The 20,304-nt window shown below is 44.6% G+C and overlaps 1 protein-coding gene across 1 annotated transcript in view; it reads right to left on the minus strand.

Annotated features, from left to right (window-relative positions):
- Ctnnbl1 (catenin beta like 1) overlaps positions 1-20,304 on the minus strand; it is a 155,381-nt gene that overhangs the window by 104,788 nt on the left and 30,289 nt on the right. Inside the window, exons 2-4 of the mRNA XM_051187661.1 lie at positions 14,328-14,516; positions 9,858-9,964; positions 721-862 (exon numbers count right to left, since the gene is read on the minus strand). Of these exons, the coding sequence (XP_051043618.1) occupies positions 721-862; positions 9,858-9,964; positions 14,328-14,516 (438 nt within the window). The remainder of the gene's footprint in view (positions 1-720; positions 863-9,857; positions 9,965-14,327; positions 14,517-20,304) is intronic.

Consider the following 20,304-nt stretch of genomic DNA (forward strand, 5'->3'; position numbering starts at 1 on the left):
CAGAAGTCATGGCATACATTTCATTACACAGAACATTACCAAGTGCCTACCAGGCACCAGGAGCTCTGTGTGACAAGCTAATGTCTCTGATTTCCTCAATAACACTAAGGGACAAGGTTGTCAACTCTAGCTTTGCAGGTGAAAATACCAAATTTTACAGGAAATGAAATCAGCAATCAAGCCCACCTTTGTCTGCTTAGGTCTAATGTTCATTCAACAAATAGGAAATACTATTTACTGGGCATAGATACTCAGTCTTTTCGAGGAACTAGAAAATAGTGGACAAAACAGACAAGCTTCCCTAGCCTTTGGACATCCTGACAAGCATTCTGCCATGGTTCACTGCCTCCTCCAGCCTCAATCCACAGAGCTATCTGTTAGTGGTAGAATGATGTCTACATTAACACATTCAAATCTGTCTGGTCTTGCTTCAATAAGGAACTTCCAAATTCAGATCTGGAAAATTAATGCTGTTGGTGCATGAACAGTGTGTTCTCGTACTAACAGAGACCAGGACACCTAGCGATCTGCTCAAGGCATGTTAACAGATAAAGTGCAGATTTTCAGATGAGGAAAGAGCAGTGTGTATTTCAGGATGGGAGAGAATTAGAACGGAAATGGAAGAGCAGACGTGACAGCGCCCATCAGCAGAGACAGACAGGCACAGAGAGTAAACAGCTCTTCCAGTGACAGCCTTCCACCCGCACAGGTCTGAAGGATATCTGTATTATCATGTCCCAGCAAGCCGAGAAGCGACTGCACAGCACTCAGCTCCACCAGAAGGTGGTACAGGTCTGGCATGGTGGCCACCACGTGCATCTCCTGAATGATGTCATTGAGGTCCAGCTCGGATTCCATGAACCTAGGAGGGGAGAACAGGACAGGGTCACCGAAAGGTAAGGAGTACTCTTGTATGTTGAGAGCACAATCAAGACTGACACAATCTGACAAAATGTCTACAACAGACCAACCAAGAAGCACACTCATCCAGACATCACACTGCCACACCATTTCCTTGGGAAATCGATTTCCTCATTACAAAAATCAATCTTGGATTCAGATCTCATTACAGGGGTCCCTTCACTCCTACAGCCACAGCTGACTTTTAAGGCCCTCAAAGCATTCTGCAGCAATAAATGATCTGCCCTCCAGTCCTACGGATTAGCTACCATTACCCCTTGGGGTGTGATTCACTCTGGGGCCCTGAACTAACCATGTCCTAATCCAAAGAGGGTTTCTCTTTCTCCCCTTCAGATCAACAACCAATTATTCTCCTCATCCACACAAAGGAAGAAACGAAACACCAATAGCCACCCTCTTCCTTCACGACACCTCTGGTGAGATGAGACAGGCCACAGGTCAGGCTGAACTAGTCTCTGTCATTCTGCAGTCACTGCCCTCTGTCACTCACATGTCCACCCTGTACCTCCTCCAAAACCTCAGTGCAGACACAGGGAACAGGCCTACTTTGCATTCCCTCTGCATGCCTTCCGCAGTGCCTGATGACTAAAGAGTGCCCGGATGAAAAAGAGAAGATTGTTTGTTTTCAGAAGCAAATGAGCTACTGCAAATGCAAGTACAGTAACTGAGCAATCCCTGACCCAAAGTGACCAAGGGGACACAATGCCTACACAGGCTGCAGGACCCAATGGGCTGGTTCAGTCACTTTCTTGGTTATCTCTATGTGTCAGTTTGTTCATCTGTAAGTGGACAATAATGGTACCTATCCCACAGAGTGCTGTCAAATAGGAGTCAAAACATACAGGACACTTAGCAAGGAGTCAAACTCCTAAGAGGAAGGAAAAACCTGTGCTTACTGCTTCCATGCTGGGTTACTACTCTAGTTTTTGTCTCTTATATCCACAGATGCCCAATCTCACAAAGTGGAGGCCACAAGAGAAAGAGGAAGAGAGGGAGGGAGGGAGGGAGGGAATAAGCAAGGCCTATGGAAGTCATGAAGGATGTCTTATCTTCTAGATGCTAAAGGCTAGGCAGACACTGGAATCGAGAATCCATAAAGAACAAAGCCTAGAGAGTGTATTTTGTTAAAATACCCATAGTTAATACTTCTTGCTATTGTTTTTCCTGCCATTATTTTCAAGTACTTATATATATTTTATAATTATAAAATATTACTTTTCACAGAAACCTGGGTGGGGGGAGGCAAACTATTTAAAAGTATACAAAAGTCATCCATAATCCTCTGTGCCAGAGGTAACCATTGATGCTACTCCAGTGTCACTGGGTCATTTTTCTCAATTCTTAAGCCTTTCACCCACACAGCAACTCTCTGTGGTCCAAGTTCAATTTCACTGCTGCTGTTACCCCAGCGACACATTCCTTACAACAGGAAGAGCCAAGTCCAGACAACTGCTGGCTCTTCTCCCAAGCAGCCCCTCTCTGATCTCACCACCACCCTCCCTGGTGCTGAGTCCCCCTGGCTTCCAAATCCTTCTTAAGACAGTGCTCCAAGAAGGGACTGCCAATCAGCCAGAGTGTGTGGGAGACTTTATCTGAAACTCCTGTTGTAAATCATCAGTGTTAAACAGCATAGTACACGTGCTCATACTGGTGGACTAGAATTTATCTGAAAGAATTCCCCTCTCTCAGACACTCAGATTGTTTACAATTTCCCCTGTAACAAATGACACATAGCTGTGTGTATTCACAGTCACTGTGTGGGGTAAATACCCAGAAAGGAAAGAGCCAAGTCTAAGAGCATGCATGACAAGACAGGTTTTGATAAACCCTATCAGAAAGGCAACAACCGTGTCTGAACGGCTGCTTCCTCTTCATGTCTTCCCAAGCAGTAGTAGCTACTCAACTTTGGCTCCAGTGCAAAACAGCAAAGAAGCCCTTTAAAATTTTTGCATTTCTGTTTAAAAAATAAGTAAATAAAAGAATGGCTGTTTACTATTTCCATCTATACTTTAACCATTTTTAAGCCAGGGTCTCATCCTATCTCCTAATTTATAAGATGTTCTCTATACTAAGGAAATTCATCTCTGTCACATTGCAAAAAACTAAAAAATAAACCAAGGAGGAAATTATCTCATAATTTATATGTTATGCTTTTTTGGATGTACTAGGTCTTTATTTTTATATATCAAAATAAAAGTTTTCAAAAATCCAGGTAGTCACATCTTTGTCTGCCAATTCTACTTCACACATATACAGTAAAGTTCTTCATGGGAAGATCAGGTGTTTTATGTCTTATGAAATTTATTTTAACATGCTATGGGGCAAGGTCAACTTTATTTTCTACGAATGTTTGGCCAGCTGCCGAAACTGCATGATCTACCCTTTCCCTCACATCTGAAGAAATGCCACCCATCACACACTAAATGATGATGCATATTTCCATCTGTTTCTAGCTTTCCACTGTATCTCACTGATCAGTTTACAAACTCTGGAGTCTCCACATTCCCACACTGCTACCATTTTCACATGCTTTTATAAAACACACGCTTGTTATTCTTTTTCAGTTAAGCTTTCTTGCCTGCTCTTACCCGCTTATTATTCAAAGCAAGTCTATAATTATTTTATCAAGATTTCCCAATATCACTTTTAAAGGATTCTTCTTCTGTGCTTGCAAATAGATTATGCTTTTAGATCATTCAGAACTATGGATCTGGGGGGCTTGTGCAGAGCTGGGAGTGTAAGTCCGGGGACAAAGCACTTGCCTGGCATACAAAAAGTCCCAGGTTCAATACCCAACACCACAAAAGGAAAAGAAAATTGCACTGCTGTCAAGCCTCAATGTGTGGGGTGGGCCAGGTAGTATCAAGAGAGCACACAGTACAGAGGGGGGCTTGATGACACAATGCAGATCAGGAGAAGGCTCCCCCAATATGGGAGTTTGCTACTTCATACTCCCTCTGGTCTCCAGCACCTGGCCACTCAGTGGTGACCAAAGAAAGAAACTATCAGAGGTGCCCATCAGAGGGAAGGACAAAGGCAAAAGTGGCCACAAGTCTTATTGTGACTTGAGTCTGCTTAAGAGAAGGCAGGATAAAGTCCTCATGCTGACTAGAGGACCCTTTGTGACATCTGTTTCAGAGCCATACTCCAGGGGACAGAGAAACTGATTCTGGGAAGTAACCAAGACTTCGAAGAGAAACATACCGTCTCATATGAGACAATCTAATGAAATTCTTTTTTATTCTTGGGAATCGTAAGAACCAGAACTGCCAAAAGAAGGAAGCTGGAATAGGTTTCTTTGCCAAGTTAGATCTTTGTCACTGGGAATGATATAAAAAATAAGCATTAGCTCAGGATGGTGGCACACACCTTTAAATTCAACACTTGGAAGACAGAGGCAGATGGATCTTAGTGCATTCCAGTTTGAGCTACATAGTGAATTCCAGGCCATCCAGGGCTGCATAGTTAGACTTTGCCTCAAAAATAAAATAAAATACCCAGTTAGGTTATGTTGGTAGGTACCTACAATCCCAGCCCAGGAGGATCACAAGTTCAATACCATTTTGGCTACATAGTGAGTTCAAGAGCACCCTCAGCTCTTGGAGGCCTTGTCTGAAAAACAAAAGCTAGGCATAACCCAGTAGTGGACAGCTTGCCTACTAGGTGCAGTGTCCTGGTGCCCAATCTTAGTACTACTAAATACATAAGCAAACAAAATCCAAGGCTTAGACACAGTAGTAACAGGCTGTTCCTTTCAGGCCAACTTCCTAATTCTTTGAAATATATGATATTAGCACTCAACTTTTAAGATTCAGATGGTCAGAACAGGATTCAAACAAAACAAACCAGCAGAGAAGCAAACTCTAAGTACATCACAAAAGTCCTACTAGGTGCAGTGCTACATGGGTAATGAGACATAATGAGAAATACCTGGACCCAGGAAAGACTGACCTGGATATGGCCACAGTAGTGTGCCAACAAGCATTCACCAAACCTATACAGGTGCCAGTCACTGGCTTAGGTACAGACAAAGGAAAAAAAAAAAAAAAAAAAAAAAAAAAATCATCCTAGTATCTCAGAGCTCCCAGCCTACCATGAATGTGAGATGTGAGATGAATGCGAGCCATCCATTACACACTCCTAAATGTAAGGGTGTCCAGTGCTGTCCAAGAGGTGCCACTGGAACACCCAGTGTGGTCAAAGACATTAACTACTTATTTCTAAATCTTGATTTCTTCATCTTCCTCACTGAAGGATAGTGAGGATTTAAAGAAACAATACATATAAAGTGCCTAATAATACTGTTGGCTCACAGTAGCTGCCTTGAGCCTGTTATGTTATTAAAAAGACAATTCTCTTCTGTTTCTGCTGGCCATATGCAGCCCACTCACTTAAAGAACAGACTACAATTTGCAGAAGGCTGTCTTCAGGGAACCAGTATAGCTTCAGCAACACATGACTCATAGCCAGGGTAAAGGTCAGGTGAGAGGTGATAGGAAAGCAATAGAGCAACATATTAAAACAGTAACCAGGCAGAGATGGGGTCATGGACTCCATCTGACAGGACAGAAAATGTTCTCCTCGTCTGCCCATGCTCATTTGCTTCAGACAAGCAAGATGCTCTCCCTCAACCATGAGAGGGAATATTAACAAATGACCTCAGTGTTCAAAAAACACAGGACTACAAAACATGAGTCTTAGATGCTGTCACACAAGCAGCCATCACTGCAGAGGGACCATGACAATACTTCCAATCCAACTAAAATAGCTTTTCTCAAGGTGTGGTCCCTTGATGTGACTGAGGCAGTGAGAGATCCCTGAAGGAGGAGGAAACTGACAGATCAAAACTTCCATAATTCTAAGGTACTGTATCATCAGCCCTTTTCACACTTCCTTCACCAGAGTATACACCCTGGAGTTTTCCCAAGGTCAGAGAATAAGGGATTTCACATTGTCATGCGTGTGTGTGTGTGTGTGTGTGTGTGCGCGCGCGCGTGTGTGTGTGTGTGCGTGCGTGCGTGCGTGCGTGTGTGTGTGTGTGTGTGTGTGTTGTCTATGGTATATGCAAGCATGTGTGCTATTGTGCACACCTATGTGCATACCCAGAGGCCAGAGGAAATCTATCATTCTCCATCTTATTTCCTTGAAGGGTGCTAGGCTGGTGGCCTCAATCCTCAGTGAGTCTCCCGTATCACCCTCCCAAAGGGCTAGTGCTACAGGCACAGGCCTTTCACAGGGATGCTAGGACTCTGAACTCGGGCCTTTGTGCTTACACAGGAAGTGCTCTTACCCAGTGAGCTATCAGCCCAACTCCTAGATCATTATCTTGATGGCAAGAAGAATATAGACTTGCGCATTCTTGTGTTTGCTACAATTCTTTAAGAAAAGCACTATAGGGTACTCAAGTGAACGTGCAAAGGGGCCATGGAACAAAAAAAAAAAAAAAAAAAAAGGTTATGAATCACTACACTAAATGATTCTGTCCCTGTGACAATGAAGAGGAGAGCTCAAGACCCACTATAGAGGTAGCACACTCAGTCTGAAGTTGGGGAGAGAGATCACAGCGCCAGGGGAGGCTGCTAGTGGAAGGCTGTCAGCTGAATCTGAAACAGGGCCAAATATAGAAGATTCGTTCAAAACGACACACACATGTACAAGAAAATAAACTCGAGCATTTCTGATCTCAACTGAAAAGTCTCATTCAAATATACAAGAGCTATTTTCATCTTAATTGCCCCTCGCAGATCTGGAGAATTATAGAAGACACTGTGCCAGCAAGAATTCAAGAACTCAAGGTTAAAGCACAGATAGTTTCCTAACTGCTTTTTGACACAACAAAAAAGTTCTTTATGTGCAATTTCAATTTTTATATGTTCAAATTTTAAACTAAAGTAGCACATAAACTTTTTTTCCGAATGGCAAACACTGTTTAAAGAAATAAGCTTCTTTCTGAAAGGCAGCTCATCAATGGCCCCACAAGAGACCAATGGTACACAATGGGAGGCCAGAGGCCACAGCTGCCATCACTTCACCACTCTCAACCGCAGGGCAGGGCAGGGCCACCTCCAGCACAGAGGCGATGATGCCATTCCAAGGCACAAATCAGATCTCACATTTTCAGAGCCATCAACCTGCAGTACAGCTTCCTTCTGAGGGGTGCTTGGCTTCCAGGCCGTAGGGATATAATAAAGATGACAAAGATTGCACAGGAGCTCTCATGTTTACTGAGCACCTGCAGCCCAGCAGATACCGCACCAATGCCAGCAACAAACAAGACACAATCTACAACCAACTGCGAGAGCCCGACATAGAGAAACAAGAAAACAAACAGCAAAGGTGTTAAAGAGTGACCATGTAGACTGTGAGTACATGGGAAGAAAATGCAGCTGGAGGGAGAAAGGACAGAACTGGTAACTTAGAGCAGCTTTCAGAATTACAACTGCATGCCCTTCAGTCTGGGCATTCAACGTTTAGGAATTCCTATAGGAATAGACAAGCACAAAGGCATCTATATATACAAGGAAGTCCACCTGCCACTGTCTATAAAAGCCAACATTTAAAATAATCTAAAACTGCTAGACGTGGCTCAGCGATTAAGAGCATTGACTACTCTTTCAGAGGAACCAGGTTCAATTCCCAGCTTCTACATGGTGGTTCACAACCATCTGTAACTCCAGTCCCAGGAGATCCAATACCTTCTTCTGACCTCCATGATACCAAGCACACACGTTGTACACAGACAAACATGCAGGCAAAATACTCATATACATGAAATAAAATAAAGTTTTAAAAAATTTAAACTCATCTAAAGTCCATAAGTATTAAAAAAAAAAAACTACATATACCATGGGATTTCCTAACCATAAACTTCTATGCACAATAAATAAATAAATAAATAAATAAATAAATAAATAAATAAATAAATATTCTATGCACCAGCCCAAAACAAAAGGCAGATAGATAGGCACTAACAGGAAAACATTTCCTGTTATAGAAACTCAAATTTGAATAGGTTATTGTATAGCATAAAACAGGGATCTTTACAGAATTGATCACAAGGTCAGCAGTAGGTGCTGGAGTAGTAGGGTCAGTACAGTGAACGGAGCTCCATTTCTTATTCTGCTTATGCAGTGAAACTTTTTTACAATAGCATCAGTCTGTGTGATACCTGCATAATTAAATTAGTGCACACATGCACACGCGTGCACACACACACTACAGTATGAACTGCTTCTGTGTGGTGGTCAGGGAAACACCAGGGATAATGCAAGTGCTAGGAAGCGAGGCTGTGATCTAGCTGCTGTCACAGGGGCCTGGGATTCCCCTGCCCTGTCCCTTCACCCACAGAAAAGGAGAGTATTTGTGCCATTCCAAGGCACAAGTCACACTGCCTCCCAGGCTTGCTGTGAAAATTCTCTACCTTCTAGCAAACTGGGAATTGTGTTTTCACTCTCCTTCCCCTGCTTCTTACCTTCTCAAGCATGTGCATGTGTGTATGTGCCTGTGTGTAAGCGTTTGTGCAGGCACACATGCCATGATGTACACGCAGAGATCAAAATACAACCTTAAGTTATTCCACCTTGTTTGAGATGGTCTCTAACACTCTACTCTGCACACCAGGCTAGCTGGCCCACAAGCTTCAAGGGATGAGGAGCACTGGGGTCACAGGTGTGCTTCCCACCCAGCTTTACCTGAGTCTGTGGTTCCAAACTTAAGTCCTCACACTCGGGTGGCAAGTACTTTACCCCCAAGCAGTCTCCACGGTACTGCTTTCCACTGTGCCAGATGCATGCCTAAACCAAGGCCCAGCGCAGACACTCCCTTTCTTGTGAGGTCCTCACAACTTCTCCTACCTCTCATAGCATTCTGCTTACATATCTACCTCACATTAATAGTCAGTCTCCCTAGTAACCTACAAACTTCAATGCAAAGATCCTACCATCCACCTCTTAATTGCCTCAGGGCTTTGAGCCTATTAAAATTCATTAAACCATTTATCTGGGAAGGGAGAAAGACAGGGAAGAAAACAGATTTAGAACTCTAAAATCCATACAAATCTTTAATCCTTTTTAATTGGGATTCAAGATTGAGAGATCGAAGATCCCATACTATGGCTCCTTAAGGTAAAAACATTTCAGGAGTGTCTACTGCGAGCAGGTGCGAAGCCCCAAGATGGCCATTGTTCTCAGTTCGTCTTCCCTAGTACCCACTTTCCTCTCACAGGAGAGAGTCTGAGGCTGAGAAAGAAGTGATTGTTCATGGTCACTCCGGGGTCCCACACACACCTGTCTGACCCCTAAGCTTGGGACAGTCTCTCTGAAATAAAGCTTTCACCTGGCAGCCATGGGTGGTATCCTGGGGCACGGAAAGAATGATGTAGGAAAGAGTTAGCACTGTAGGGCTGCTCTTCGGGAAGCTTGCTTATGAGGCTGACCCAGAGAGCTGGGGAGCTGGCTTCTGAGCCAGTCCCTGAGTGCTAAGGGTGCTCCTCAGCCAGGCTGTAACACTCCAGAGCTGCTTGTTTTCTGGAAGCCTGGAATTGTGGTGGTTCTGGCTGTCCCAGAATGCAGACCAGCCCAGTCCTCAAGTCAGCCTCTCAGGACCCTGAAAACAGTTCTCTGCAGGAAGATGCAGTGCTGTCTGTCTGCCCTCCCCCAGTGGAAGGAAACAGGAAGCCTGGACACAGACTTCTCTAGACTGCAGACGTGCATTTCTCCTAGCCAACAGTTCTGTGGACTCCTGCCATAATACATCATAGCCCTTGGCATCACTGGCTCAAGTCCTGTGTGCCCTTCCAGTGACTTCCCAAACTTGTGGACCACACTGGGATCCTGATCGAGTCACAAAAAGCCAGCAAAGCAAACAACAAATTCAACAAGTCAGAAAGCAGGCCACCATGGAGGAGAAGGAAGGGGTGTCAGCAAGTGGAGTCTTACTTCTCAGGGTTGTCGGGAAACTTGATCCGCAGCTCCTGGTTTTTGTAGGACCGCTTTTCAAACGTGAGGATCATCTTCTTCACTGAGCTTTCATCCAGCGGCTCCTCCTGCAACAAAGACAGCAGCTTCAGTGTTCAGGGTTTCACAGTCGGTCACTCTCACTGTGGCTCTTTCGGCCTCCATGGGTTCCAGGCACAGTAGACACTTTCCCTCCCCCACTAGAATGGCAGCGAGGGGCATCATCCTGGGTGTCACGTCTAATGCCCTGCCTCTGCACCAGGAAACTCATCTCAGGCAATAGACTCATCCAGCAAAGGTTTCTTATGCTCACTGTGGGTACAGAATAAGCAATGATGCTGGGTACTTTTAGTCAACGTTGATCTTGTCCTTTTGATGTACAGGCAAGGAAGTGTCAGAAAATAAGAAGAATTTGCTTAAGATCAAACCCAAGTAAGTGCCAGTGACCCCTAGTCTCTTCCTCGCACCAGAGGTCACAAAGCACTCCATAGGCTGAAGCTGCTCTACTGCCTGTTTCTGTACAGCCTGTAAGGGACAAAAGGCAGTTGGGGAGCTACACGCACTGCTTCACGGTCTCACGTTTCTGCCCCTGGGCCTCCTGAGCTATTGAAAGGAAGGTCAGACAGGTACTCTGGAATGCTAGAGTAGCATCAAGGATTACTTAGCCTTGAACTAGGTGTGGTACTGAGGCAAAGGGATCGTGAATTTGAGAGTGGTGTGGCTACATGGACAAAACACAAAAAAAAAAAAAAAACCACAAAAAAAGGGAAGGGAGGGAAGGAGGAAGGCTAATAATTGGACATGACATCACATGCTTATAATCCCTACACTCAGGTAAGGCAGTGGGACTGCTGCAGCCTAAGGCCAGCCTGGTCTACAAAGTAAATTCTAGGCCAGTCAGAGCTACCTAGGGAGACCCTGCCTCAAAATAAATGAATAAATAATAAATACAAAAAATAAAGCATCATTGGTAACCTCACTTGGAGGAAGCATTAGAAAACTAGTACCACAGAACTGTCTTGCTTCACATACTGCAGAGACAGCTAAGGAAGTAAATTAACGAACTGAACGGTCTACAATGAGGAGGAAAGGCTCAGAGGTGAAGAGTTCCTATTCTTCAGGGATCCTGAGTTCAGCTGCCAGCACTCACACCAGGTGGCACGCAACCACCTGTAATTTAGCTCCAGGGGATCTGATACCCTCTACTGGTCTCCAACACCTATACCTGCATACACCAAGGACATCAGTCTTTTTTAAAATTTTGAATCATTTATCTTCCCCCCACACACACACAACCTACAGAAATTTCAGAAATGTATCTTCAGTTCACTTTCCAGTCTCAATTAATGTAGCAAAAGCACCCTGCCTCTGTAACACTCTCCCAACTTCCCGCTTCTCTGCTCTATAGTAATGGCCATAACTCATACCTAAAAGCAATAAAGAAACTGCTTTTAGGAGAACTTGAAATAGATCCTCTTGGAAAGCACTGAATCATCCTATAATTCTGTAAGGACTCAGAAATACTAGCTATTATTTTATTATGAAATCTCAATGTTCTTCCTATATTGGGCTTTAAGTGGGAGAAACCCATACAATTATGAGCATGATACATTTCTTAGATTTTATCGACCTCAGGATCTGGAAGCACTCTGCTGGGCTCTCACCCCTCCCGGGTCTACAGTTCAAGAGGACTTCCCCGACATGGTGAAAACCAAAGTCAGCCTCGGGCTCGGTTAGGACTCAGAGCCTCCACTCCCTCTATACCAACCACACAGCAACAAAGCTTCACTAAGAAATCCCTCAAAGCCTTGGCAAGCTTAGCTCACGCCTTCTCATCAGTCTTTCCTAAATTCATCCCCTCGGTGTCTAGAATAAAATCCCAGTCCTTCACATGACTGACAGAAGGAAAGTCTGGAAGGATCTGGCCCAACTAATTGTTCCAACTTCAAATCAGGGCAGACACTGTGGCTGGAGAGGCTGCTCAACAGTTAAGATCATTGGCTGCTCTTCCAAAGGACCCAGGTTTGATTCCCAGCACCCACACAGCAGCTAAAAATTCCAGTTCCAGGGGACCCAGTGCCCTCTTCTGGCCTCTAAGGGCACAATACATATACCTATACTATAGGCAAAACACCTGTATGAATAAAAAAAAAAAAAAAAAAAAAAAAAACAGGGTTGCCATAACACCCTGTAGATGGCCCATGTCTCTTTGCTTATTGCTGATTCTTCAGTACCTGCCTCATCGAAGGTACCCAGGGAAGATCTGCTGAATAGAGGGAGGGATAGAGGGAGGGAGGAAGGGAGGGTTGGAATGAAAATGTTTGCTGGATCTTTCAAGGTCACAGAGTTGACCTGAACAAACTGTGTACATAAAATTGTTTGGTGAACTCCAGTAATGAATAATGATGCTGTTCTTAATAGCAAGAGACACAACATACCCAGCATACCAAGAGAGTTTAAGCAACAGAACAGAACCTGTCGAGGGAACAGCTACTTCACTTTCCAGACTCTCACAGCCACTGCTTTTCTTTCCCTCACTAACATTTGGACCACTCTGGGGGGAACTATATTCTTGTGAATGCAGTTCTTGGGGATTTCCAGCACCCCAGCCTCCCCAGGGTTTGGCTTCCCTCCTCAATTCCTCTCCAACACTGGGGAACCGAATTATCAGTCTTAGTCATCAGCCTCAGCAGTATCTCCAATAGCTCAACGTCAGAAACCAGTGGGAGATTTCAGAAAGATGAATGCTGGTGATGTAGCACAAAAAGGACAATAATATTTTACAAGCCCGTGTGACCACAGGGGCAAGCACCACTTGTTTTCCATCAGACGGGACTTTGGTAGCAGTGAGAAAATAACTGCCGGACTCTTAGCCTTCTGTGAGTCATTTTTACAAAGTGATCTCTTTGTCGCTGTCCCTTAACGGAAAGGCAGGCAGTCCCCCATTACATTTCTGTCTCCCAGGCTAGAAACTACTTACCCATGGCAGCCACCGTCCCAGTTCCCCAAGACCATCTACACAGGAATTCTACCTTCCAATTAACTACAGGGTGAACAGACTGAGCAGAAGCCAGAGGGAGGAGAGGGAGCATCAGTTACACACACTGTGTAAGCCCTGCAAGGCTGCTGCCCTCTGAGAGGGAATTGAGAACTCACAACTCACTCCCATAGACTCCCCAAATGCCAATATATTTTAGGGGCAGAACCTCAGACAGAACTAGCCCAGAGCCTGGGGAATAAGGGACTATTGTCGTAACATAGAAAAGAACTGTTTGGAATACGAATTAAGTTTTCTCTTCTTCTCAGATTCATGCTCCTGCCTCATTTTTAAAAGCCAAACTTAGCATCATGTCTTTGAGAGAACCAGAAAACAGCTGGCTCTTAAGAATCTATTTCCATAATTCATACTGAACAAAATGCCAGAGCGAAACCGCATATAAGTTAACACTTAAGGATTTAAAAAGACACAAGGTAAGGTCACTTTGTTTTAATCGCTGATATTTTACCTCTGTGCTTCTCTGCTCCATTCATTTACTCATTCAATAAATATTTATTAGGGCCTATGAAGAACTAGATGCTGCTCCAAGTGCCAGAGACATCGCTGTGAACAAAACAGAGCCAGGCCATTTTCATGAGAGGCCGAGGGAGGAAAGCAAATGTAAGATAAACAAGGATTTCAAACCACGTTCATGCTGTGAAGACTATACACAGAATCAAGTGAGAAGAGAATCCAAAACTGGCCTGCAGGGCCACCTCGGAGATGGGACAGGCTTCTTAGAGGAGCAAACACCTGACCTAGACCTAATGGGAAGAACCCAGGCTCGTGAGGCATAAAGGGAGATTATTCAAAGGTGCAGGGCAAGGCCAAGCACAAACAGCCCAGAGTTATTGCCTTCCTTCAACTGCTGTAGGGTTGACTGTTATTTTGCTTTTCTGAGAAAGGTCTTGCTATATTGCCAGGATTGGTCTTGAACTCTTGGGCTCAAGTGATCCTCTTACCTCAGCTTCTGAGAGCTAGGACTACAGGCATGAGCCACCATACTTCAACAAGCCTCACATAGCTAATCTAGCAGTACTTTGAACTTCATTCTTAAAAGCCCTGCTACCTTGAGTGATTGACAGGATTTGACACTTCCTTTGAATTACAGACTATATTTTAAAATGATGGGTTTTCTACGCCCCCAGAATGGCAGGTCAGGAAGCTCTCTCCAGCTGCTCTTGTCAACACCAGCCATCCTTCCTCTTTGTTCCTGCCATGTTCCTTATACTGCAAATCCTTTTCCAGACTCTTCCATCCCACCCACCCTTTGCCTTAACTCTCTGACACAGGATGTCTTGTCCCTACTTTACAGATGAGATTAGGAGCTTCAAGGTAACGTCCTGTCCCCAGTTAAGCCACAGATGGTGTGTCAGGGTCATGCTGCTGGCTCCTGCCCAGCTCTGGCTCACTACCTCCTCCTCTTCCTCTTCGCCATCTCTGTCGATGATCTGCAGCAGCCTTTTTTTATCATCTCCTGTTTCTTCGGCTGCTGTGGCCTCCTCCTCTCGGTATCGGCCGCGTTCTCGAGGACCAGTCTGCTTGCGACGCGTCCTCAGTTCCTCTTCTTCATCATCCCGGGGTCGTTTTGTGCCCCTGTTGGGCTGAGAGAAAAAAAAGAAATATAGGGCATTAGAGCTAAAAAAAAAAAAAAGAGAGAGAGAGAGACAGGCAGCTGGGCATGGTGGCTCACACCTTTAATCCCAGCACTTGGGAAGCAGAGGCAGGCCCATCTCTGAATTTGAGGCCGACCTGGTCTACAGAGTGAGTTCTAGGACAGTCAAGGCTACACAGAGAAACCTTGTCTCAGAAGTGTGTGTGGGTGTGTAGACATCAAGCGCTCTAAAAGCATCCAAGGACCTTATAGCAAAGGGCCATGGCTTACCTTTTCCACAGACCAGTGAGGCTAGCTCTATGAAATTTCAGACCCTAATTGGTTTTTTGTTAATGAGGTTGTACCACTCACTTCACAAGATTCCCGGTGTACACAGAAATCTCAAGGGGAAAGGTCACCCTGACACGAGGATACTGAGTTAGGCTCACTTTCCTTGCAAGATACAATCCTCAACCTCCACTCCTCGGCACACATCTTCTATCAAGGTCTTTTCTGCAGTTCCTCAGTTTTGACAGAGAACCATAATAGATAATTTCCAAGACTATTGTATTTCAGAGTCTACTTACTGTGCAGGAGATGGCCAGAGGCCAGGAAAGAGAGCATACAGAAACGTCTAAGAGATAAAGGAGAGAGGAAAGACCCTGAGTTATTAGTCAAAAGACAAAAGTGAAAGCATGGAGTATTGCCTGTCAGAGCCTAAGGAGGCCTGGAGAAGAGGAAGAGGAACCCTGAGAGCGCCCTGTTGGTAGGCAGGTGAGTTAACATGGCCATTACAGAAAACAGTGTAGTAGCTCCAAACTGAAACTAGAACGACCGTCCCCAAAGGCAGTGAGGTCAGTACTGCAGAGAGGTTCCTGCACGGCGACACTCAGTGGAGCACTATTCATAAGAGCTATGAGACAGGAGCAAGGCATCCATCAGCAGGCCAAGGAAATGTGGGGGGTACGCTCAAGGCTTTCAGTCCAACCAATCAGATCCATGTGTTTCTTCTGTTGTTAGGAGCAACCATAATGTTTCTAGAGAACTAAAGATGCATAATGACTATTTCTAAGGTTTAGGAATGAGGTTGATCAGCCATTGGAAAGTTCCCAACTCCCCTAGGGCTTGGGAACCTGAACTTTATTTCACTCTGTGGTAATATAGAGTCTAGAGTCAAAATGGCAGTACTCAGGCCAAGGTGCTTTTGCATGCTCTCTTCAATGTATCAAAATACATAGTGCCATATAAACACAGTTGTCAATTAAAAAAAATAGGACTGAGAAGATGTCTTGGTGGGTAAGAGCACTTGCTGAACACACATGAAGATCTGAGTTCAGATTCCAGCACACACGAGAAACAGCTGGACATTGCTGCACCTGCAGCCCATGGAACCGGTGTTTCCTGATCTCTAAGGAACTCCTAGGGCTTCACTGTTCCTTTGCCCACGTAGGGCACAAAAGCCTCTTATTGTTGTTCCCTACTAAATTAGAATAAAGCAGGGCACTACTAAAACTGGCTTCAGAACCGAGGAGAAACACTATAGCAGACACTAAATGGCCCTATCTCACCATTCTGCTCAGCTTGCCACCAGCACAACTTTGGCCATATGCTCTGCCTCCCTAAGCCTTAGCTTCCTAAAATGCAAGGATTATAGCTCTTTTCCTTGTGAACTTTAAAAAGCTGCTTTTAAAGGGAAAGCACTCTAAAGTACAACAGTACCAAACAAAGAAAATTACCACTATGAGGCAATCCACATGATTCTGTTTTCCCCAACAAGACACTTGAGATGGGCTCCTTCAAGAATTTTTCCTTCTCCTATAACATCTGCACCTACTGATAGCATAATAGTACAATGTGGGCTGTTACTACCAAACAGAAGAAAATGCTGTGCTCACTGACACCCTGCTAAGGTGTCTGGTAATAACAGACACACTTTCATCACGCACATCACACATCTTGCCTTGTGACTGCCACTGAACTGCACCACGCCAGGGGTGCAAAGTCATTCTCTGTCCACATGACTCCTGTTGGCTCTCCATGCCAGGTACTTCAGTGAGCCCCAGCAGATGATGATGCTCAAGAGAAATCAGACAGTAGGGTACCGCCTGCTGCTATTTTCCACTCTCTTCTGAGTCTCCCTGGGACACACCCAATTTCCTTAAGTATAAACACCTAGTATTGCTATTGCTGTTCTACCTTTACATCGGAGAGGGGTCCCCACAGGTCAGTAGCTAGAGACGACGTCACCTGGGAAGGGAGGCAGCTTCCTCCTCAAGGATGCAGGCTTCAAACAGAACTCTAACCCCAGCAGGTAAGGAGCTTCAGCCTCCTGGGAACAGGAGTCTTTCAGGCTCATAAAACAAGCCGTGCTGCGATTGTGATTAGCACCAGCCAGCCTGCTGCTGCTGCAGCAGTTAGGGCATGATCAGCAGAGTTCTCCATAAGAGGGGGTTTCGGGATGGAGAGAGAAAGTGGTGGGACCACAATGAACAGAAGGAAGCTAAGTGCCGCTGCCATCAAGAAGGGCAGACTAGAAACAACGGTGGTCTTGTCCTTTTAGAACCCACTTCTTCAAAGGTCAGGGGAGGAGTTTCATACACTGAATGGCACTTTCCTTGGGCAGTACTTTAATCCACCACATCTCTGGGGACCAGAAGTAGTCAACAGTTCTGTTGAATTAGCAGGGAACAGGATGCCTGGGATGCCAGCTACTTCTCAATAAACACTTGCAGAGACAAGCTGATCCCTTCTGAAGTAGCACACTGGAGAGTATACCCATCCACCTGATTATGCAACTCTCAGCGACACAGTTCTGAGGGCCTTAAATGTACCCACAGATATAAGCCATGTAAGACCTTAGTTGAATTAAAATGGTATTTGTTAACTCATTAATTACAACAAAACTTGTTAAAAGACTTCTAAGGTATGAAACACTGTAATCAGGTGGCCCAAGAGCAGCCCAGCTTCTAGTGGGTGCTGCCTAAGCTTGGGTCATTGGAAAGGCAGGGTCAGTGCACATAAGCTTCTAGAACCTTTCTGACTGGTCTGCCTCAACATCACACATACAGCATCAGTTACTCTTGGGCCTGGCCTGGCAGAGCAGAGTCTGGCCCCTCCCTCTCCCCTGGGTCGGTAAGCTGTGCAACGGCGGCCCAGATAGGTTTTATTTCAGCATTTCCCCCAGAGGCAAGAATTTTGCTCTTTACTCCTTGATTGTCTCTTTTTCAAAAGCCAACATTCTCAATAGAGGTCCCACTCATTCCTAAGACTTCAGTTCTCTAAGTTACAAGCTGGGGTATTTACTAAGTGCCAACTGTGTCTGGGCTTTGTGCTGAGACAGGGCAGACAAGTGCACCCAACACAGACACTGCCTTGCTAGCATCTTACAGCCCAGGATGAGGTACAATCAAATACAGTGCAAGCCACTGGCATGAATAACAGCCACATTTTTAAAGGTAAAAAGAAACAAGTAAAATTAATTTTAGTAGATATTTTATTCAGTACAATATACCTAAAATAGCAATTTAATATGTACTCTATGTTTTTAAATGCTAGTTTACCTTTTTTTTTTTTTTTTTTAATACTAAGCCCTTGGCACGTGGTTTACACTCACACTCAGCTCAATAGAGACCAGCCGCATTTCAAGTACAAGCCGCCATCATACTACTCCTTGATGAAGCCTAATCTGAACTAACTTCCAGCAACTATGAATGCAGCAGAGGTTCTTAGAAAGCTCTGGAAACCCACAACAACCATGAAGCAAACTCCATACCCTCACCTAGAAGTATACCTCTTCTCCATTTCTCCAGGCTGCACCCCAGGGAGAGCAACTGATTACCACAAACACAGCTGTGCATGGGAAGAGGCTCAGGGCTGCCAGGCTGATCTTACCACAAGGAGTCAGAGGACTGGTGATCCAAAAGGAGAGTGACACAGAAGCCTGCCAGAGGTCAGAGGCTCAGGCCTCAAGGACGCTTCTCGTGTCACACACAGCCAATCTCAAGAGGCTTAAGCCATTCTTACCAGCCACCTCTGGAGATTAATCTGCTCTGGTCCCTGAAAGGTATGTGGCATCTCTCAAGATAAAGGAATGGCAAAAGCAACTGTTCTTAGTGAAGTCGTTTCTTTGCTTCTGCTGCCCACAACTCTAGAGAAAAATGATTCACTCTTAACTTCTAGTGCTCCAGAATATCAGCCTTGAAGTGCTTCTCCAGGCTTCTCCACAGATCCCAACCTAACTCCCACAGTCACATAAAGGGCTCTCTGAGCACTTGTCACCATCCAACCACATGGGCAGTGTGGCCTTTCGAGGACACCGAAAGGACTAACTCTCAAAGCTTACAGGAGGCCTCAAGGTCATGCACATAGCTAAACCTTTCAGCAACCTCATTGTACAAGTATGTGTAAGCATACAACTGTACTTCTCCATCCTCTCCCGCTCCAACCCTCAGAGAAGGAAATCAGGACATCATTACAAAAGCTCTGAAAGAGTTAAAAAATTAAGTAAGTAAACTGCCTGCAATACTCCCTGTGTACCCAGACAATATCCAACCTAAGCTTTAGGTTTCATTTCCCCCTCTCTATTTTTTTTTTTTTAATTAAAAAGCAGTGAGAAGCTGAAGCTATAATGAGGGGCTGTGGGAACATGCAGTTATATTGGACTCAAAGTAATGTACCATAGGAAGAGGCTACATCACCAGAACGAAGCCTAAATTAAAACTCCACTATGAAACCCACTCCATTTCCTCTGAGTGTGCAATCTGTATTATCACATTTATGGTCTGTCTCGACCTCAATTAGACTAGGGGTTGGGGGTGGAGAGAGAACATCTATAGTAAGCAATAATGGTATCATTATGATAAATTATGAAAACATACAGTATAATTATTAATTCACAGCACATGTGCACTGGGAAATGTATGTACATGGGTCTAAAGACAGTTACCTGGCTAAGGAGACAATTCATGAAAGACACTTTCACAATGACAAGGGGAGAGTACACCTAATTCCATAAGGGAACTAGAACATCACTAGAAGCCTTCCATGACCTGGAAATAAACCAGGAAGTCTTCACCTAGCAACAAGGAGCTCAATAACTTCAGAGAAGGGTCTACCCAGTGAAATATGCATATTGTTGCTCAAGTATTAAATGACAGGAAAAACTTAGCAGTCTGAGGTGGAAGACAGAAATGTCTAACTAGGAATTGCAGACCCGTGTGAGTTTAAGAACTTGTCTATGGTGAACAAGAGTGCAAGGCTAATTCCCAATACAGTGGGCTCCCATTTCCATTCTCACTCAAGACTAATTGGAGATAAGACAAGAGAATGTTGAGAACATCACTGGTTGGCAGGCAAAGCTCCTATTAGAATATAAGACCAAGAACTGGTCCCATGTGAGAGGAGAGCTGTGGCTACAGCCATCAACAAAAGGCTTCCAGTTAATGATGGCCAGGGGCCAGGATCGCAGCCCTGTTTTAACAGTGCTATCCTAAATGGAGAATGGGTTTGGAGTCAGGTTTTCCTAAACTCAAACCCTGCTCCCTCTACTTAAAACTCGTGAATAGTAACTTAACTATAAACAGAGATTAATAACCCCCTCCAAAGACATTTTTGATGCTTATCTACTCATAAAGTGATGTGTTTGTGAGACTTGATTCAAAACTAGCATGGTTGAGGTTGAAGGGAGCTCTGAACATTAATGGACTTTACCATGTGAACTCCTGGGTGGGAGGTGCAGCTCAGTGGTAGAGTTCAATTCCCACTACCGCTAGGGAGAAACAACAACAAAAGAAACCGCT

The sequence above is a fragment of the Phodopus roborovskii genome, unplaced genomic scaffold, assembly GCF_943737965.1.
Source record: "Phodopus roborovskii unplaced genomic scaffold, PHOROB, whole genome shotgun sequence".
Classification (NCBI taxonomy): domain Eukaryota; kingdom Metazoa; phylum Chordata; class Mammalia; order Rodentia; family Cricetidae; genus Phodopus; species Phodopus roborovskii.